General features: G+C 39.9%; 1 protein-coding gene across 1 annotated transcript; it reads right to left on the reverse strand.

Moving 5' to 3' along the window:
- Positions 1-360: 360 nt before the first annotated feature.
- Positions 361-11,928, reverse strand: CHIA (chitinase acidic). The gene is made up of 11 exons (XM_041749632.1): positions 11,904-11,928; positions 10,503-10,532; positions 9,815-9,980; positions 7,996-8,052; positions 7,146-7,311; positions 3,680-3,804; positions 3,402-3,525; positions 2,934-3,119; positions 2,115-2,234; positions 1,886-2,027; positions 361-638 (listed from the first exon to the last, which is right to left on the reverse strand). The coding sequence occupies exons 1-11, from the start codon at positions 11,926-11,928 to the stop codon at positions 361-363; spliced, it is 1,419 nt and encodes a 472-aa protein (XP_041605566.1).
- Between the last annotated feature and the right edge of the window lie 10,432 nt (positions 11,929-22,360).

Below are 22,360 nucleotides of genomic sequence, written 5' to 3' on the forward strand. Positions count from 1 at the left end.
GCCTGTGCCCCCAAGACTCACAGAATCATTCTGGCTCTTTCCAGAGCACAGTCACCAGGCTACAGACCTACCTTCTTCATCCGATCCCAACACTAAATATTCAAGCATTTCCTCCCGACAGCCTCCAACTTTCATGCAGATCAACCTAGGCAAAGAGAAGACTGTGGGGTTGCTGGCACTCCCATTTCCTCACCACCTCCTCCCCCTGAGCAGCCTGTCTTTTCACATCTGGATAGGTTTCCACCCAAAGCAATTAAAACCAAAACGCTCATGTTTTGACTAATGGCTTTTATTGCAGAACTCTAGGTAGGAGCAAGATGTACTAAGCAAAGGAGACTAGGGAATGGAGACAGGTCAGGTTTATGCCCAATTGCAGCAATCACAACTGGTGTCAAAGACAAGCCCAGCCTGGCAGTTTTGCTGGTATGTGACTCCATTCAGGCAATGCCAGAAGGCATTTCTGTTATTTGCCACAGGGTAGAGACCATTGGCTTTTCCAGCACAGAATCCACTGCCTCCAGAGCTGCTTCCAGAGCTGCTTCCAGAGCTGCTTCCAGAGCTGCTGCTGCTCCCGCTCCCACTTCCACTATTGGGAGGAGAAGGTATGGGTTCCACAGGCTGAGCAGGGGCGGTGCAACCTGAAACAGCACAAAACAGATTCATGGACCTGGGAGAGGCTCCCAGCGACTCCTAGAGGTGAGGAGACTAGTGGCCCTGAAGGTCTGGAGGTGGGGTGCCCTTAGCTCTAGATCCTTACTAGTGAGGAGATCACAAGAGAACTCCATACTCAGGGAAAGCTACAATTTCAAGCTACTCTGGTTTTAAATTATGCTGAGTGAAATAAGTCAATCAGAAAAGGACAAACATTATATGGTCTCATTCATTTGGGGAATATAAAAATTAGTGAACGAGAATAAAGGGAAAGGAGAGAAAATGAGTGAAAATATCAGTGAGGGTGACAAAACATGAGACACCTAACTCTGGGAAATGAACAAGGGGTAGTGGAAGGGGAAATGGGCGGGGGATTGGGGTTACTGGGTGATGGGCAATGAGGGGGGCACTTGGTGGGATGAGCACTGGGTGTTATGCTATGTGTTGGCAAATTGAACTCCAATAAAAAATTTTTTTTAATAAAAAAAACAAAAAGTTCTCTCTTCCTTTATAATGTCAAAATAACTTTTAAAAAATATCTTATTTATTTATTCATGAGACACACACAAAGAGAGAGAGGCAGAGACACAGGCAGAGGGAGAAGCAGGCTCCATGCAGGGAACCCGATGTGGGACTTGATCCTGGGACTCCAGGATCACACCCCGGGCCAAGGCAGGTGCTTAACCACTGAACCACCCAGGTGTCCCAACTTTTTAAAAAAATTACTGAGTGCCAGTATGTCCAAAATACTTTTCTAGGATCTTGGTATTTAAGTGGCAAGCCAATAAGCTCTAAGAGAAAAATCTGGAAAAAGTTTAGCGATGTGGTATCTCCCCTGAATTATAGATTAAAAACATGTGAGCAGTACTTAGAGTTTCTTGTTCAGTCTCCAGGTGGACTGAGAGAGACTTTTAATGAGGAAAAAGTAAAATGCTTATATTTTGGAGGTCAGCCTAGTTTCTTGGGGGCTTTCCCATACCTTTAAGATTTAGCCAACATGGAACCCCCGCCCCTGCCCGCCAGGTAGGCCTAGTTTTCCACAACAGCATAATATTCCTGACCTGGGAGTTCAAGGGTAGGGAAATAATGCAGCACCTGTGTGTCTCAGTGGGCAAGAGCAGTGAGGTGAAATGAGAAGTGACTCTCTGGCCTGTGGGGCGACAGATGTTAGAGCTGCCTTTTGAATTAGAGAGGAGTCATTGTCTATCCCCGGCATTCTCCTGTTTTCACTTACTTGCACTCTGTAGCCCAAGGGCTTTCTTCAGGGTGTTGACCAGGGGGAACTTGCCCTGGTTGCAGAAAGTGCCTGTGAAGTCATCCAGGTCAATGGCCCAGACCATGGCACCTCCAAAATTGTTCTCCTTAAGCCACTGAGCCTATTTAAGGATCAAGGACACCAAAGGTCATTTTACTTCCCTGGACTCATTCTTGGGCCCACAGTAAGTCAGAGGGGCTGACCTTACCTTAATTCCGAAGCTCTTGACATCATCATAGCCAACCCACTCATTGCCCTGATAGGCGTAGGGCACATCCTGAGGAGCATCCCATGCCTGAGTGGCTCCATTTTTCAGGAAGGTACAGATCTTTAAAAAGTCAAGAGATCAAATCTTTTAAATATGATTCCCATGGGAAAAAAATAAACACTTGTCTCTTTGATTATTTTTCTTTCTTGTCTTCAATTGGGATTTTCCTGTTTTCTAATTATGGGTTGTTATTTGAAATTAATGGGATCAAGTTGCTTTTGAAATATTCCTGTTATCCCTATCCTTAATGCTTGATTTTAGGAACCCACATTAATATGAGACATATAGTTCTTTTATTCCATTATATGCTAATATAAATGACCTTAAATATGTAGTCTGTTTCTTGAAGGGATATTGTTCATTATAAGTGCTCTTCATACTGGATTAGGTAAATGAATAGCTTATTTATTTTATTTATTTATTTATTTATTTTTTAAATTTTTTAAAAAATTTTATTTATTTATGATAGGCACACAGTGAGAGAGAGAGAAGCAGAGACATAGGCAGAGGGAGAAGCGGGCTCCATGCACCGGGAGCCTGACATGGGATTCGATCCCAGGTCTCCAGGATCGCGCCCCGGGCCAAAGGCAGGCGCCAAACCGCTGCGCCACCCAGGGATCCCGAATAGCTTATTTAAATACTTGAAGCATTTGGAATGATAGCTGTGCTTTAAGTTGATACACAGTGGACAGAATAAGCACTCATTCTGTTTAGCACAGGGCATGGAATCCACAGAATTGCACAGCCTAATCTACATACCTCATAGTAGGCCCAGAACCCAGCCTGCCTGGTGTAGGGCCCAGCAGGACCAGCGCCAGAGGTGGGAGCGTCAATGCCAGTGTTGGATGGGTCACTCAGGATGAAGGTGTGGCCATAGGCAGGGAATCCAACGATGAGCTTCTCAGCTGGGGCCCCATTGTCCATCCAGTAGTTCATGACATAATCCTGCAATGGCAGGGTGTTAGCTAAAGATACCACCCCGTGGATAATCCAGTGCTTAGTTATGATAGTCTGCTGTTCTGATAGGCAAAATTATATGATGTTAATGACAGATAGTATTTTTTCAAAGCATTTTGGTGAAATTATAGTTATTGAGATATGCTTAGCCCCTAGAACGGATAGTTATCCAAGTGAGATATTTGTAGAATTTTCATTTGTTTTGTCCCTGAATCTCCATGTGATATACAACCATACCTGGTCTGCATCTGCATGTGTGCAGGGACTCACCACATTGAGGTAGGCATTGCTGCCAGTGTCAGAAGGGTATTTGTATAAGGAGCTGTTCTCTCCAGTGTAGCCCTCCCAGGAGGCATGGAAGTCATAGGTCATGACATGGATGTAGTCCAGGTACCTAAAGGATTTAAAAACGTTTGTGATAGTCATTTCCTATGTAGGCAAAAGATACCATTTCCAAAGCCTCCTGAACAAGATCCCTAAATAGCAAGAGAGACTGAGGACAAGTCTACTTTGCAAAAGTGAGTTTGAGGATAAAGTGAATCACTCACTGGGACAGCTGGGGGATGTCATATCCAGACTGGATGTTGGAGATACCAGCAGCGACTGCTGCAGTGATCATCAGCCTGGGCTTGTTGATCTGCTGGGCCTCCTGCTTAAAAGCTTCACGCATTTCCTATAAAATAATCAAGTACAGTAGGTCATCTATGCATATGATTTCAGCCCCTTAAATAATAAGTTTGTATCACCCTTTTCTTTTTCAAAATATTTTCATATATTTTGTCTTTATTTATTTTTTATTTATAAATTTATTTTTTATTGGTGTTCAATTTGCCAACATATAGGATAACACCCAGTGCTCATCCCGTCAAGTGTCCACCTCAGTGCCTGTCACCAGTCACCCCCACCCCCTGCCCACCTCCCCTTCCACCACCCCTAGTTCGTTTCCCAGAGTTAGAGGAGTCTCTCATGTTCTGTCTCCCTTTCTAATATTTCCCACTCATTTTTCTCCTTTCCCCGTTATTCCCTTTCACTATTTTTTATATTCCCCAAATGAATGAGACCATAAAACATTTGTCCTTCTCTGATTGGCTTATTTCACTCAGCATAATACCCTCCAGTTCCATCCACGTCGAAGCAAATGGTGGGTATTTGTCATTTCTAATGGCTGAGTAATATTCCAGTGTATACATAAACCACATCTTCTTTATCCATTTTGTCTTACTTTAGATGACATTAATCAGTTTTATAGCTATCTAATATGACTAGATGCTAGACAATTCCACCAAAGTCCCAGAGCAAGTTAGTAGCCAGGTCATGATCAGATGTAGGTCCCAGATGACCTGTCAGAGCTCCGTTTATATCACTATATTCTGAATTTGCTGCAGTAATCTATATCCAGCTTTTGGCAGTATATATATTGCTTCCCTTCATCCAGTAAACAAATTACTTCATAGGACTGACATCCCATCAAATGAAAGCTGATTTGGCCAATAAAGGAAGTGGTTACCAGGTGATAGGTTCCCATCCAGCACTAGCATATTTACTTTGGGTGACTCTAATCTCATTTGGAAGACTGGGTTCAGTTTTTATAATTGTATTATTAGGGTGTGTCAGAGTGAAGGGTGGGTCTGAGAATTGTCATGTGATACTGGTTAAAGGAATTAGGATATTTAAACTTGAGGAAGAGAAATTATAAGCAGGATGTTATAGCAGTTTGCAAATATTGAATGACAAATTATAAAAGGTGTTTTATCCTTTGTTATTTTGATGGGCAGAGCTAGACTCCCAATGACTAGAAGTCATAAATTATGACTGGAGGCATGTTTTGGCTAAGAATAGAGATGTTCTTTTTAATCCCTAGAGCTGTTCAACAGATAAGTAGATTGACTTTTCAACTAGTGAGTACTTAACATTGAAACCTTTTGGAGGCTGGCTGATGATCTAGTATGTGAGATGGTGTAGAAACAATCTATCTTGGAAGAGAGTAGATCTAAAAACCATCCTTGGCTTTTCTTATTCCATTCACTTTTCCTTGGTGATCTCTTAATTATTTGCCTTTGCTGATAACTTTAATATAGTATATAAAGTTAGTTTCTTTGTCCTGAACTCCGGAGTGGTATTCATTCAATGACTATTGGCCATTCCTATAGGAGGTCCTACAGATTCCTCTCACTCCTGGTGTTCAAAGACAAATTAATGAGTCTTTCTTGTTTCAAATCTACTCTTCTTCTTGTTTTTACATTTTAGTTAATAGAAACACAACCAAACCCTTCTCGAAGTCAGTATACTGAAAGTCCTCTCTTTTCCACTTCCTTTATTTTTATTATCTTATTTTATTTTTCTTTTCCACATCCAATTGGTGTCCAAATCCTATGGATTGTACCCTCCTAATGTCCCTTGTATACTTGCCCTTTCTGTCCTCACTTTTAGAACCTTTGTTTGGGCCATCAGTACTATATCCTTGCCTTCCTACCTGCTTCTGATTCGTCCTCCATGGTTAAGCCAGTGTTACCTTTCTAAAGCACAAATTTCATCATATCTCTCCATTACTTTCAAAGCTGCCTTACAACCTTGAGATATAACCCAAATTCCTTAACATCATATACAAGTCCCACATGATCTGTTTCTTGCCACATATGCAGACTCATATGACTCAATCATCCACATGTCTTCATTTGTGAGGTTCCCCTATTCATTGCTAATACCAGTTGCTTTCAAGATTGAGCCCAAGTGTCACTTTCTCTAGGAAGCTCTTCTCGATCCTTTCCCAGAGTACAATTAGGTACCTTCTATACCTGCTGTAGTGTACTCAAAGCATACTATAATTGTTGGTTATTTTTCAACCTGCCACCACATATTATATTCCCTAAAGCTAAGGATTATTTTATTCTTATCTTCAACCTGACACCTAAGCCAGTATCTGGGACAGAGTAGGTGTTCAGTAATAATAGGCAGTCTAGTGCAATGGTTAGAGGCAGGGGGCTTGGTTGCCAGACTACAAGGGTAGTTTTGACCCCTACTAGGGTTTTTTTTTCTTTAACCATATCTTGGAGAAGGGGTGGATTGAGTGCTCCTGGGAGACTTCCATAGGTGTCTAGCCCCTCAGCTTAGGTGCGGGGTCTTGTCCTTAATATTGGTGTTTACCAGGGCTAAAGCTGTGAAGCAGAACCACTACAAGACTTTCTATGTATGTATACGTGCATTTGATTCATTACAAAGAATTGGCCTATGTGATTGGGGGGGGGGGCGGCTAGCTAATATAATAAGCAAATACAAAATCAGGCCTGGCTGTCAGAGAATATCATGTGCAGGCTGGAACCCACATGGCACAGGTTGAAGCTGCTGTTCTCAGGTGGGATTTCGTAGGGAGAGCCTCTGCCCTTCGTTAAAAACCTTTAAGCTGATTGAATCAAGCAAATTACCCAGTATAGTCTTGCTTAATGTCAGTTGATTAGGGGCTTTGAGTACATCTGCAAAATGGCTTCACATCAACATCCAAGTTGGTGTTTGAATAGCTGGAGGCTTTGACATGTCAAAGCCATCATGGTGTGCCTGGCCTAGCTGCCTAGGGGACACTAGTGTGTATTGTTGGGAGGGGGAGCTGCTGCCACCCCTGGGTGTGTATGGGAACCTTTTTCTGAGAATTGGGCTTGAAAATCTTTGATCAGGGTCTAGGTATTAAGCAACTTACTTAAACCTTAGTTTCCTCTGTAAATAAAGATTGTGATACTTATAGTACCTAGATGATAGACTAGATGTACAAGTGAAATGAGTTATAATTTTTAAAATAGAATAGTAAAATAAACCAGAATAGTGCCTGGCACATAGCACACATGTGTTCTTGTTATCATTGTGAAATGCTCTTGAATGAAGGCATGATCTCTAAGAATCTGCGATGTGAAGATTCCATAATTCTAAATTCCAGTTTAGTTGTAGTTGGGAACCACTAGATTCTCTGTGGAAAGAAAAAGCTTTGAATTTTCTTGGGATAAAGACTGCCATTTCCATCCTCACCTGCACCAGGACGGTAAAGAGATGCTTGTCCTGAGGAGGGCTCCCACGAGAGCCAGGGTACTCCCAGTCAAAGTCCAGCCCATCAAACTCGTACTGGCGCAGAAATTTGATGACTGAAGCAATGAAAGTCTGGCGGTTCTCAGGAGAGGAAACCATGGCAGTGAAGCTGAGGGAGACTCAAAGAAAGAAAGGTGAGGGAGTGCCTTGGTGATCCTAACACCTTGTGGTAAAATTAAACTTTTATATTTCCACCTCAGAGCTCTTCACCAGGACCCACAACCTGAATATAAATATGCTTCTGATTTTCTCTTGTACTTACTTTGTAATCAGTGCTCAGTCAGCCATGGGACCTCAGTGTTCTCTTTATTTTGTTATCCACCCAGCTCTGATTTTTTTCCTAAGTTGCACTTGTTGCTTTGAACACCTGACTTCCCAGCTCACTGTTCTCTCTCCAAACCTTGGCCGCCCCCCCCACCCCACGTTCATATGCCCTCAAAGAAGTCTTCTGGTTTATTTGCATGACTTCTCTTCTCCTAGAAGATAAATAGGAGTGCTATCACACTCTACGCAGGGATTGTGCTTTTGAAATACTTTAGGAACAGGTTGTTTTGAAATCTTAGTAACTAAATGGCTGTGAATAGAATCCCAGAATATCCATCTAAATGTAAAATAAATAATTTTATTTTGTATAGAATAAATAATTTTGAGGTTCTGGTAATTTACTCTAGTAGCCCAGTAGCCTATTTGTTTAATACACATCCTTCATAACCTGTCTTAGATTGTGAAGTTTAAGGAACATAACATGTTTTCAATAACAAATGAACACCAGGCTCTCTCACAGAAGACTTACGGAGCAGTTCCAAAGTTCCAGCCTCCAATGGCCAGGAGAGTTTTCAGCTGGCTGTTCCTACATAGTGAAGAATAGAAAAGAGAAGCTTCAAAATTCACAAGTCCTTCTATTTAAAATAACATTGCTTTGGCATTGGGCCTAGTCATATACTTTGATGTTGTCTTGATAACATATTCTGCAGGATAGGGGCCCCTGGGTGGCTCAGTTGGTTGGGCATCTGCCTTCGGCTCATGTCATGATCCCAGGTCCTGGGATCAAGCTCCACGTTGGGTTCCCTGCTCCACAGGGAGCCTGCTTCTCCCTCTCCCCCTGCCTGCTGCTCCACCTGCTTGTACTCTCTCTTTCTGTCAAATAAATAAAATAAATAAAAAAAAAGATATCCTGTAGGATAATATTCCGTCAGTACTGAAGACTTTCTTTATAAAAATTATGCTGTTATCCAATACTAAGTATAATACTAAGTGAAATAAGTCAATCAGAGAAAGACAAATGCCATATTATTTCAATCATATGTGGAATTTAATAAAACAAACAAAAAAGAGACAAACAAAAAACAGACTTTTAAATATAGAAAACAAACTGGTAGTTATCAGAGGGGAGGTGGATAGGGGGATGAGTGAAATAGGAAGGAGATTAAGAGTATGCTTATCATAATGAGCACTAAGTAATGTATAAAATTGTTGAATCATTATATTGCAAACCTGAAACTAATATAACACTGTGTGTTAATTATACTTCAATAACAACAAAAATTGTGTTGTTATAATAAATGCAGTCAAAATTCTTTGAGGAAATCCAAACTATGAGAGCAGATTTTGTAAAAATATGAATCCATTAGCCATAATATCTATAAAACTTTTTTATTGGGGTTCAATTTGCCAACATAATATATATAAAACTTAAAAGCATAATTAAATCATATTCTGTTCCTTCAGATGAAATGATAAATGTTGCTTGAGTGTAATTACCCTCTCAGCCTCCAAGATAATGAATATAAATCAATTGATTAAAATTATGCACATTTTTTGAATAGTGGCTCTCAGTTTATATAAGAATGGAATACAAGGGTCAGAGTGGGAAATCATTAAAATTTTGGTGTTATAGCCCCTTTCTCAGAGATTCTGATTTAGTTGAACTATGGGAGGAATTGACATTTTTATCAGGTACCCCATCTGATTTTGATGCAGAGTTAATGGATCACACTTCAAAAAATACCATTCCAAAGGAGTTTATTTCCTCTCTATCACAGCTTTAATTCTAGCAGCTACATTCAAGATAGTACCACTACTGGTGCTAGTGATGGTATGTAGCCTTATTTTTCCTAGAAATAGCTAAACTGAGAAAACCAGAAATTAAAAGATACCAGGGTTATTGTTTCTTTGTTATGTTTCCTTTTTACACAAATAGAACTCTTAAGATACAGCAGACATTTCTGATTTGGGGGCTCAGTGATGTCTAATCTTCATTATCTTCCACCTCCTATTCTCTGATGTAAGTAGCTACGATGGCTTGCAGTTTCTTGGGTCATAATGAAAGATATTGGCAGGGAAAAGAGACAGAACGGATATATTTTGAATATGTTAGAAAGCAGGTGATGTGCTATGTTATCTATATCATTGTTACTTAAAGTGTAGTTTCCTGGACCAGAAGCATCAGCATCATCGGGGAGCTTGTTTGAAATGTAGAATCTTGGTCCTCACCTCACACTCACTGAATCTGAACTCATTTTAAGACGATATCAGGTAATTTGTTTGCATATTAATGTTTGGGAAGCACTGACCTAGGAGACACCAAATTAGATATCTCCACCATCTCTTACTTGTTTTTCAGGCCATTGAAGGCTTGGTAGAAAGTCACATCATCCCATTCGATGGTGGTGATCTCATTGTTCTTCATCCCAGCAAAGGCATAGATCAAGTGAGTACATAGGCAAGGGTCAATGTCATCAGGCTTGAAGCTCCCCAGGCCCAACTGGTAAGCAGAACCTGAGAGCAGTAAGAAGTGAGAATAATGCCCTGATTTAGGTGCCACTGAAATGTGCTGTGAGTTTGGGCCCTACTTTTATTTCCCTCCTTTTGCTTCAATGCCAGAACTCTATGTGGTGGTATTTAATATAAATACTCTTGCAAGTGAGTTAAAATAGCCTAACTTGGGAACTAGTCACTGACTTGGGATTAGTTATTTTTTACTTTAACAGAGTCATTTGGGGATCTTAAGCCTATGAACCACATAAGAAAAGATCTCCATTACTTCTGTGAAACCCAGTGAATACCAACTTAAGCTCCCAGTGGTCATGCTAAGGAGGATAGCACTGACAGTCAATCCAAAATAATAGGTTCTCCCGATGTCAAACTCATCTATGAAGTAGACAGTAGCTTTCTTTCCCTCATATGGCTTATCTCTTGATATACTTTAAAAAATACATTATTTAGACAATTGCATTATGAGTAATTTATAGAGATTTGTGGTTTATGGTAGGAAAATATAAGACAGAGCTCATGACTTACCTAGCTGAGTATTCAGCAGAAGAGCCAGACCTAGAGGGAAGGAAAACACATGCACTCTGAATCAATTGTCTATACCATATGGAATCTAATTCTGAGGCCTTGGGTGCCATCTTATTTGCCATAGGTTGTTACAACCCGGTGGCATATAGGGATTCTGCTGAAGAATAGGCTTTCCAGGAAGGCACCAACAGATCTACACTTCCCTCCTCTTAGTAAAAAATGGCCATGGTTTCTCTTCTCTCACTTTTCATGTCAGTAATATATATTCCTGAATGCAGAGTTCACAGTCTACTATCTATGGAAGATCTACTGAATTTCTACTGAAATTACCCAGAATGTACTCTACTCAATAAGTACACAACCATCCATGCTTCATCTCCCTGAACCAGGATGAGTACAACATTCCACAGACAAGGCATCCTCTGAAGCAGTGCATCAGTGTCTCCCGGAGCCTTGGAATTTTTGGGGAGCCACCTTTTAGGAGCTCTTGCAGTAGAAAAGAAGTACCAGTAACTGTGAGGCAAGACCAGATGCCTCTCCCTGGTCTTACCAGAGCACTTCTGACATGATTGTTCTGTAAATTGAATTAGAGGTTTCATTGAGAAAAGGTTCTGAAACTATAAAAGGGTTGTAAATCACATTGTTCTAAACAACTGTTCTAAATCAATTGTCCTAGGGACCCCTGGGTGACTCAATGGTTGAGCATCTGCCTTTGGCTCAGGGCATGATCCTGGTCCCGGGATCGAGTTCCATCGGGTTCCCTGCGAGGAGCTTGCTTCTCCCTCTGTCTGTGTCTCTGCCTCTCTCTGTGTGTCTCTCATGAATAAATAAATAAATAAAGTCTTAAAAAAATAAAAATATATCAATTGTCCTAAACAATCTACTTGCTTAATTCCTTTAAATGACTGAGTTTCTAGCTGACATTTTTATGGTACATCAGCAAGTTAGTAGGACAGTAGGGGATAAAAGACAAGTAACTCTAAAAACAGTACACATAATTCCTACTGATTTTAATCCCTGGAAAAGCTAGACCAAGGATACAAGCATGTAGATAAAAATAATACCAATTAAAATGAGGTGGCCGCAGGAAGATGAATACAGAACAAGAAACAATCGATAAGGGATGACAATAAGATAAGCATTGAATGAAAACAAGCCTTTCTTTTAGGACAATGCCTATGGGATCAATGAAGTTAGAAATGTTACTAGAGATAACTGAGATTAAAGGAATAAAAGATAGACTGATTTGTATATGTCAGGATTCTCTTGGAAATTTGAAATGATGAAAGAAGAATGGAACACCCTAGAAGTATAATGTGAAGACTCCTTCATGGCTTGTCAGATGCAGAAAGAAAAGGAAATCAGGTAAAAGTAAGGCTCTATCTCTGACTGCAGACTCACCTGTCAGGAGAATAAGCTTTGCCATGGCTATTATTGGTACTGGTCTAGGAAAGCCTGGATTTACTTTTTATACCATCCGAGTCCCAGGTTATCATAAGGGCTTCCAAGTGGAGAACAATGAACTCAGATGTGTATGTAGCTAATCAGTAAATCAACAAATCTCTTCTACAAACACCACCCTTAGACTTGCAACCTATAGTCTCCTACCACCACCACTTTCTATGCTCAATAAGGACAAAGTAATGCTATGACCCCTAATAAGGTGGTAGAGACCATCACAATGGAAACCACCAGCATAATAGCTTTTATGGCAGTTCCCAGCGCTGATAAGCATCTGTTTAAACATTCTGGTTAGGTTTTTATATTGTGGACATTTCGTGCCTGGCATGAAAGCATATCTTTATTGGAAAGCAAATAATAAAAACACTTAGAAGTTACTAGCTGTTTTTAAACCTTTTTTCTTCATGGAATTATTCATGTATAATTTGTACAATCAGTACAAACTTTCCATCTTTAGGTGCTATTTTCTGAACATTTTACCCGCACCTTTTCTTTGAAATGACCCTAAGTCGTCATTATATGATAATTTTATCTAAGAATGTATGGTTTCCAAAATGTCCTCTCTGAAGGGCAACAAGAACTCTCTAGTATTCTATAGTTCCAAATTACATCCAGAAGATGTTAAAAAAATATTTTCAGATTGGCAATGGGTAGAGATAATGCTGATGATGTTGAAAGGAGTCTCTTTTAATAGAAGTGTTTGCAACTTGACTATGTCTAGAATTTTATGTTTAAAATTAATTGCAATCTGCCTTTCTAAATGTTATCCACTACCATTACCCTATAATAAATTTCTGCCTCAGCCAGAGATTGGTCTTCAAACCAAATGGTCTATTTGTTATCCCCAAACATGTCTTGCATGCCTTTGCTTATACTGTCTCTCCACCCTTTGCCTGTAACATCTGCTCCTTCTCTTCTTTGCCTGTCCCAGTGTTACAGTTCTGTAAAGCCTAGCTCAGACCCTCTCTTCAAAGCTCAATGATCTATCTCTTCTTCCTCTGAAATACCTTGTGCACTCTAGTACCTATTATCTGCACTCTTATATGCTCCTGCCTTGTATAATATCGGAAAGGTAGTTGGTGGGCACATGGGTGCCTTCACTGACTTACTATGAATGCAAACTGACTACTCTATCACATTTAGAAACTAAATTGTATCCATTCACTCAATGATAATTAGGTCCTGAGTGCTTAGTTCCCACGCATAGGACCAGAGAAGGTTTGGTAGAAGTGCTGCCAGGGAGGATTTCAGTTGTGAAAATAGTAATATCAACAAACTCTACAACAAAAATATGTGCTAGAGATTGTTCTTGGTGTTTTATATCATTAAGAACTTATTTTTGCAAATGGCTAAAACCAACTATAACAAGCACAGATTGGTATATTGAAAAAATATGAGGAAGCTCACAGAATCAAATATAAGAATATAGGACGGCCTCTGATAAGACAGAAATCAAGTATTTCTTGGGGGAATGGAGTGGAAGGGGTCTTAGGATAAACTCTAATTTTAGTTTTTAGCCATGCTTCATTCCACATAAGAATCAAAGTCCCAGGAGAAATAGTCTGTGTATCTTTCAGCTTCCATCAGACACTTGATTAGGGAAAAAAACAGGGCACTTGGATTCAAATTTCCATCAGGATTGATCACTAAATGAAATCCTAAAATAGTGGAAGGCTAATATTGAGTCACTGAAAAACAATGAATATTCATCAGAGGGTCTACTTCATTATTTCATTTAGCCCATAAAAACCATTATTACAGTTAATTTTTTGTAAATTTATTTTTTATTGGTGTTCAATTTGCCAACATATAGAATAGCACCCAGTGCTCATCCCATCAAGTGCCCCCCTCAGAGCCTGTCACCCAGTCACCCCACCCCCGGCCCACCTCCCCTTCCACCACCCCTAGTTCGATTCCCAGAGTTAGGAGTCTCTCATGTTTGTCTTCTTTTCTGATATTTCCCATTCATTTTTTTCTCCTTTCCCCATTATTCCCTTTCACTATTTTTTATACTCCCCAAATGAATGAGACCATATAATCTTTGTCCTTCTCCGATTGACTTATTTCACTCAGCATAATACCCTCCAGTTCCATCCACGTCGAAGCAAATGGTGGGTATTTGTCGTTTCTAATGGCTGAGGAATATTCCATTATATACATAGACCACAGCTTCTTTATCCATCATCTTTCGATGGACACTGAAGCTCCTTCCACACGTTAGCTATTGTGGACATTGCTGCTAGAAACATCGGGGTGCAGGTGTCCCAGCGTTTCATTGCATCTGTATCTTTGGGGTAAATCCCCAGCAGTGCAATTGCTGGGTTGTAGGGCAGATCTATTTTTAACTCTTTGAGGAACCTCCACACAGTTTTCCAGAGTGGTTGCACCAGTTCACATTCCCACCAACAGTGCAGGAGGGTTCCCTTTCTCCACATCCTCTCCAACATTTGTGGTTTCCTGCCTTGTTAATTTTCCCCATTCTCACTGGTGTGAGGTGGTATCTCATTGTGGTTTTGATTTGTATTTCCCTGATGGCAAGTGATGCGGATAATTTCCTCATGTACTTGTTGGTCATGTCTATGTCTTCCTCTGTGAGATTTCTCTTCATGTCTTTTGCCCATTTCATGATTGGATTGTTTGTTTCTTTGGTGTTGAGTTTAATAAGTTCTTTATAGATATTGGATACTAGCCCTTTGTCTGATATGTCATTTGCAAATATCTTCTCCCATTCTGTAGGTTGTCTTTTACATTTGTTGACTGTATCCTTTGCTGTGAAAAAGCTTCTTATTTTGATGAAGTCCCAATAGTTCATTTTTGCTTTTGTTTCTCTTGCCTTCATGGATGTATCTTGCAAGAAGTTACTGTGGCTGAGTTCAAAAAGGGTGTTGCCTGTGTTCTCCTCTAGGGTTTTGATGGAATCTTGTCCCACATTTAGATCTTTCATCCATTTTGAGTTTATCTTTGTGTATGTTGCAAGAGAGTGGTCTAGTTTCATTCTTCTGCCTGTGGATGTCCAATTTTCCCAGCAGCATTTATTGAAGAGACTGTCTTTTTTCCAGGATAGTCTTTCCTGCTTTGCTGAAGCTCACCATAAAGTTGAGGGTCCACTTTTGGATTCTCTATTCTGTTCCATTGCTCTGTGTCTGTTTTTGTGCCAGGACCACACTGTCTTGATGACCACAGCTTTGTAGTACAACCTGAAATCTGGCATTGTGATGCCCCTGGCTATGGTTTTCTTTTTTTAAAAAATTCCCCTGGCTACTCAGGGTCTTTTCTGATTCCACACAAATCTTAAAATAATTTGTTCCAACTCTCTGAAGAAAATCCATGATATTTTGATAGGGATTGCATTAAACGTGTAAATGGCCCTGGGTAACATTGACATTTTCACAATATTAATTCTGCCAATCCATGAGCATGATATATTTTTCCATCTCTTTGTGTCTTCCTCAATTTCTTTCAGAAGTGTTCTGTAGTTTTTAGATCCTTTACCTCTTTGGTTAGGTTTATTCCTAGGTATCTTATGCTTTTGGGTGCAATTGTAAATGGAATTGACTCCTAATTTCTCTTTCTTCAGTCTCATTGTTAGTGTATAGAAATGCCACTGACTTCTGGGCATTGATTTTGTATCCTGCCACACTGCCAAATTGCTGTATGAGTTCTAGCAATATTGGGGTGGAGGCTTTTGGGTTTTCTATGTAGAGTGTCACATGTCATCCAGCGAAGAGGGAGAGTTTGACTTCTTCTTTGCCAATTTGAATGCCTTTTATGTCTTTTTGTTGTCTAATTGCTGAGGCTAGGACTTCTAGTACTATGTTGAATAGCAGTGGTGAGAGTGGACATCCTGTCTTGTTCCTGATCTTAGGTGAAAGGCTCCCAGTGCTTCCCCATTGAGAATGATATTTGCTGTGGGCTTTTTGTAGATGGCTTTTAAGATGTCGAGGAATGTTCCCTCTATCCCTACACTCTGAAGAGTTTTGATCAGGAATGGATGCTGTATTTGTCAAATGCTTTCTCTGCGTCTATTGAGAGGATCATATGGTTTCTTGTTTTTTCTCTTGCTGATATGATGAATCACATTGATTGTTTTACAAGTGTTGAACCAGCCTTGCATGCCGGGGATAAATCCTACTTGGTTATGGTGAATAATCTTCCTAATGTATTGTTGTATCCTATTAGCTAGTATCTTGTTGAGAATTTTTGCATCCATGTTCATCAGGGATATTGGTCTATAATTCTCCTTTTTGGTGGGGTCTTTGTCTGGTTTTGGAATTAAGGTGATGCTTGGATGCCAGTTTATTCACACAGAAAGAGGAGCATGACTAGCACCATAGCCACTGTCATAAAGCATTCTCCCACACTGACCTGACATTGTGGTTGCCTTGGAACAGAACAGAGTAACAAGGTAGACTCTAGCATCACAGATTTGGATCCCAATCCTGGTTCTCCTTCTTAGTATATATGTACATTAAACAAGTCATTCTAGCCATTAGCCTCAATTTCCTCACCATCACCTCTGGATAATAATTGTTCTTATAGGACCGTTGTGAGGATTGAATGAGATCACCTATGTAACACACCTTGTACTGTGCCTAACACATATTAGGTATTTAATAAATTTTAGCCATTGTTATTATTCCCAGGCTGAGGATCTGAATTCCTTGGATAGCTGAGGAGCAATGATGGGTGCTGGGAGTGTTTGCACACTAATCTTTGTGTATGAGTTAAATGACATGTTTCAAACATGAATTTATTAGTTTTTAATACAGATTTTAAATAAAGTACCAACTCATTTGAAAATTCTAGTTGCTTTTTCCTGTATTTCCTCAGTTGGTAGAGGAGGAAAACAACTACCACTCTCCCTCTATGTGTTTGCAGAGAGGAGTCTATAAATTAATTTTTTTTAAATTTTAGAAATGCTTCTCCCTACTTCAAAAAGCCTACTATTAGAATCTGGCAGAGAGGAAACAGACTTTTCAAAAGTGGTAAATTTCCTGCTCTGGAGGTGTTCAAGTATAGACTGGAAGATATCTGAGGTCACCTTGTAAAGGACTTTTGATGGTCAACAGACAATGGATTTGCTGACCATTAAAGACTCTTCTGACCCCTTTGATTCTTACCATTCTCCCAAGAGGGAGGCAAACTAGACTCTATTGCTCATATATACAGATGAGGAAATGGATAACAAGAACTTGATGAAATTTTACAGTCAGATGTGTAGCCTGAACTGAAGTTCAGACTTGCTGACTCCTGGTCCTATGTTTGTTTACTTTCTTTTTGCTGAATTCTATGTTTCTACTAATGCAGCCTATGACTGTATTATCTTTTGCAACAACTTTATCATATTGTTGCTTCATACGGAATTTCTTTAACGAAATGGACTCAAATCTCACTCATTGTGTGATTGAGAAATAGATTTTTTACAACCCTAGGCATATTTTCATTATATACATCATTGTGTTTTGTGTCACTTGTTTACAGTTTACATCTCCTACTAATAGGTAAGCTCCTTGGAGGCAAGTACTATTTTTTATGCATCTTCATATCTCTAGTGAATTTGATAGTTCTTGGCATTTCAAAGATGAGACTATAGGTGAAGTTGAGGAATGCTATGACTCCCACCCCACAGAAAGGTGACTTCTTTTTATCCAGAACAAATAATGGGCATAGAGTTCTGGAAGGAAGTACTGGAAAACTAAGAGTGGTTGTGTGAACTTTCTGCAGGGTACAGGTCTCATTTGCTTGAGACTGACCAGGGAGTATGTGCATTCATAAGGAGGAAGACCCCCTCATGGACATGGTATGAAGGCCAGAAAGTACCACATACAGCCAGTGTCATCCAGTCATTGATTGTTCTCCTTACTGATGAACATAAGCATTCTGTGGAGTTGAACAAGGCCATTATTGGGAGATGCAGTGCAAAGGTCAAGATATAACTAAGTAATAGCTACTACATTGATGTTGTAGCTATTAGTTGATGGTCCCATATCAACTCCAATGACCATGGAGCAAATAACATCCCACAGGGAAATAAATCTCTCCTGCATGGCCTACTAGGCCTACGACCTATGATCTTTCACTGACAGTGATTTACACTGGCAGATCTCGGGGGTATAACTCAATAGAATATTCTAAAAGGATAGTGACATTAGGAATCACCAAAATGGCACCTGGGTCTCCCTGGCTGCATCTACTTCTGGAATATAGATTCAGTCAGAGAAAAGCAAATACCATATGATTTCATTCATATGTGGAATTTAAAAAGCAAAATAAATGAACATAGGGGAGAAAAGAGGCAAACCAAAAAACAGACTCTTAGCTGTACAGAACAAACTGATGGTTACCAGAGGGGAGTTGAGTGGGGGGATGGGGGAAATAGGTAATGGGGATTAAAGAATGCATTTGCAATAAGCACCAGGTGTTGTATGTAAGTAATGAATCACTAAATTCTAACCTGAAATTAATATTACACTGTATGTTAACTAACTGGAATTTAAATAAAAGCTTGGGGGAAAATAGATTTAGTAGCATGAAGATTAACAGAAGAGTCTACTACCTGTGAGAGTTGCATCAAAGAACTTGGGACAACCTGATTGAGAATTATCCTGGGAGGATCTAATGCAAGACAGTGAGAATGCATCACCACTCCACATCTCATGATTTCAGAAGTTTCCTTCCTATACAGCAAGGGACTTTTTCTACTTCCATAAATATCCATGGCATTTTGCTTATACCTGGGACCATTACCTTGGTGAGAATCCTGCACCAAAGTTTTCCCATTCCCATGGTCATGCAATAGTTGGACCACTTCCTTTGGACCAACATCATGGTAAAAATGGCTTCTCAATGCCCACATGGGAGAGTATTGGGACCACAGCAGGGGAAAGGTAATGGGCAAAGATGCAATCAGGTAAGCCATCAACAACAGGTGAGATAGCAACCCAGCTTATTCTCCACCTGTCCTTTAGGGCAGCAGTCCTGATTCCACAGTTGCTAAGACAGGGTTGGGGGAATAAAAAGAAAAAAGCGTGGGAAGGGATATCTGGATTGGGTCCCCAAATCACAGTTGTTCAGCACCAGAAAACTTCCTGTCCTCAGTCTCCTAGGTTCCTAACAGATGGCTGAGAACAGATGGATTGTTGCTGGGAATGGCTCTATTTAGGATATTTATAGTATTGGAAAGCAATCCAGTTAGCACACCAGTTGGAGTGAACACTAGGCTTAAGCAATTTGTCTTTGTGTTCACTTCTCTGCATTCTCCTGCTCTCATCTTCTGTGGGTAATAAGAAACACGAAATAGCTATCAAGTTAGGTTTGGAGATTGTCTTAGTTTGCTCTGGATGCTATAACAAAATGCCACTGATCAGGTGATTTACATAACAGAAATTTATTTTCTCATAGTTCTGGAGGTTGGAAAGTCCAAGATCAAGGTTCTGGCAGGATTCAGCTTCTGGTGAGAGCTCTCTTCCTGGCTTGCAGACAGTGGTCTTCTGGCTGTATTCTCACATGGGATATAGAGACAGAGATAGATTTAGTGTCTCTTTTTATAATGGCACAGTTCCATTGGATCAGGGGCTCCATGCTTGTAACCTCATTTAACCTTAAGTACCTCCTTTAAAGGAATTCTATCCCCAATACATGTGAATGACCCTCTCATGACCACCTTTTCCCAGGAAGCCCACAACAGTACAGCAGACTATAAATCTAGGTCTGAGGGAGAGATCCTGGGCCTTAGATGTTGGGGTTTTTTAACCTTCTTAATTTCTAAAGAACCAACCTCTTCCTAGTGATATTAAGATATAGACTCTAACAGCAGAACCTTGGCTTTCAGCTCTACCCACTATCTCAGCATTCATCAATTGGGAGAACGTTTGGCTTTCCACAGGTGTGATCTTAACCCTTGTGATTACAGCATTGCTAGTAGGTGGAAACTTGGCTGATGTCCTGATCCACATGTCAGCTCTCTGCCAGAATGCATTACAACACACCCTAGGTCATAGGCTATTATTATTGGTGCTAGAGGCAGCAAACCAACTTCCTCTCCAGGAGGCCAGCCTACCCATCAGTTAAAGGGTTGTTATCATCAGTTAAGTCAGCTATCTTCCAAGAAAAACTGATAAAGAACCATCATATAAACGGCTAGTTTCCAAGATCTATAAAGAACTTATTCAACTCAACACCATAGAAACAAACAATCCAATCATGAAATGGGCAAAAGACATGAACAGAAATCTCACAGAGGAAGACATAGACATGGCCAACACGCACATGAGAAAATGTTCTGCATCACTTGCCATCAGGGAAATACAAATCAAAACCACAATGAGATACCACCTCACCCCAGTGAGAATGGGGAAAATTAACAAGGCAGGAAACCACAAATGTTGGAGAGGATGCGGAGAAAAGGGAGCCCTCTTACACTGTTGGTGGGAATGTGAACTGGTGCAGCCACTCTGGAAAACTGTGTGGAGGTTCCTCAAAGAGTTAAAAATAGACGTGCCCTACGACCCAGCAATTGCACTGTTCAGGATTTACCCCAAAGACTCAGATGCAATGAAACGCCGGGACACCTGCACCCTGATGTTTCTAGCAGCAATGTCCACAATAGCCAAACTGTGGAAGGAGCCTCGGTGTCCATCGAAAGATGAATGGATAAAGAAGATGTGGTTTATGTATACAATGGAATATTACTCAGCCATTAGAAACTACAAATACCCACCATTTGCTTTCAACATGGATGGAGCTGGAGGGTATTATGCTGAGTGAAATGAGTCAATCGGAGAAGGACAAACATTATATGTTCTTATTCATTTGGGGAATATAAATAATAGTGAAAGGGAATAGAAGGGAAGGGAGAAGAAATGGGTAGGAAATATCAGAAAGGGAGACAGAACATAACGACTCCTAACTCTGGGAAATGAACTAGGGGTGGTGGAAAGGGAGGAGGGCGGGGGGTGGGGGTGAATGGGTGACGGGCACTGAGGGGGGCACTTGACGGGATGAGCACTGGGTGTTATTCTGTATGTTGGCAAATTGAACACCAATAAAAAATAAATTTATTATTAAAAAAAAGAACCATCATAACCAAGACACATCTTGGTTAAGTTATTGAGTTATAAAAAAAAAAAAGTTATTGAGTTCTTTAGGCACCAGAAAGAAAAATTTATCAACTAACTTAAAATGTGTGGGTTGATGAAGGGGTAGTGAGTACTTATTGGCCTCAAATATTCCCACAATAATATTTGATGTCAGAGCACAATAGAGCAATGCCTACTATCTAAGGCTAAGTTTTTCTGGAAGTAGTTGATATGAGAGCAATTTATTTGGGAGTGGAATTCAGGAAGGAGGAATAAAAGATGAAAGAATCAAGCAGGGAGAAAAGGGAGGAACACTACAAAAATATATTATTAAGTTGGTTATTGCAAAGGCAATTGGATGCTCAGTCCCTTGGGAGTGTCTTAGAAGTCTTATGAAATGTGTTTCTAGACCACTCAGAGAAGGAAGGTGCAAAGACCATGGTCCTTTGACATCCCAGAGATGACATTAACTCCTCTGCATGTGTAGGTTGTCCATACTTTAGTGGAAGCCTATATCTATGAAGCCCCATATAAGGAGCCAGAAATGCATCACACATGCCTGAAGCAAGGTACTACAACTCCATGAAGGTGATTGAAACTTATGCAGACTGCTTGTTGCAGTTGTGGCTGAAGTTAAAAAGTAAGGCAGTGAAAATTTGAAATAGTGCTAAGAGGTTTTGTCTACACCTACAGAGTTCTGATGAAAAAAAAGTATTAACCTGTCATATCATACTCTGATGAGAAATTCTGCAAGTAAAAAAGGAACAGGCAGACATTCTCACATGTGAGGGGACTCTGTCTGTAGCAGCCACAACACAACTTAAACAAAACTTTTCAGCTGCAAAATCAGCCAACAACAACAACAGTAACAAAAAGTAAATGAAAAGCCGTAGGAGCAGAAATATCTCAATATGCAATGGCATATTTTTTTTCTAAAAAGAACTGATATAAAATTTTAAGAAAATGAGTGAGCCAAGAACTCTATGTCTAACAAGCTATAGATCAAGTATAAAAGCAATAGTCAGGCATTTTCATACCTGTGGGAAAACAGAAGACCACAACTTCAAGCCCTTTTTGGTAAGCAAAACCAAAACAAAGGAGGAGACGAACTGGAGAATTCAGTGTTAGAGAAGCTGTAGTAAAAGTACTCATCATGAGCATTGTGTTAATTTAAACATAAAAGTTTAGTTCTACTATAAAATGAAGTGATATTAAAATTTTTGAGCAAATGAAAATAACAAAGTCTAGAGGTGGAAGTATTGGAAGAGTGTTAAATGTTTAGTTTTCATACCTCTAATATTGAATATTTTTTAAAAAAAT

The sequence above is a fragment of the Vulpes lagopus genome, chromosome 3, assembly GCF_018345385.1.
Source record: "Vulpes lagopus strain Blue_001 chromosome 3, ASM1834538v1, whole genome shotgun sequence".
Taxonomy (NCBI): Eukaryota; Metazoa; Chordata; class Mammalia; order Carnivora; family Canidae; genus Vulpes; species Vulpes lagopus.

Bases quoted from the DNA above. Each gene is read 5' to 3' on its own strand.
- CHIA (XM_041749632.1), bottom strand. From the start codon at position 11,928: ATGGCAAAGCTTATTCTCCTGACAG. The intron at 10,533-11,903 runs GTGAGTCTGCAG...CCTTCCCTCTAG, and splicing joins AAAGCTTATTCTCCTGACAG to GTCTGGCTCTTCTGCTGAAT. The intron at 7,312-7,995 runs GTAAGTCTTCTG...AGTCTCCCTCAG, and splicing joins TGGAACTTTGGAACTGCTCC to CTTCACTGCCATGGTTTCCT.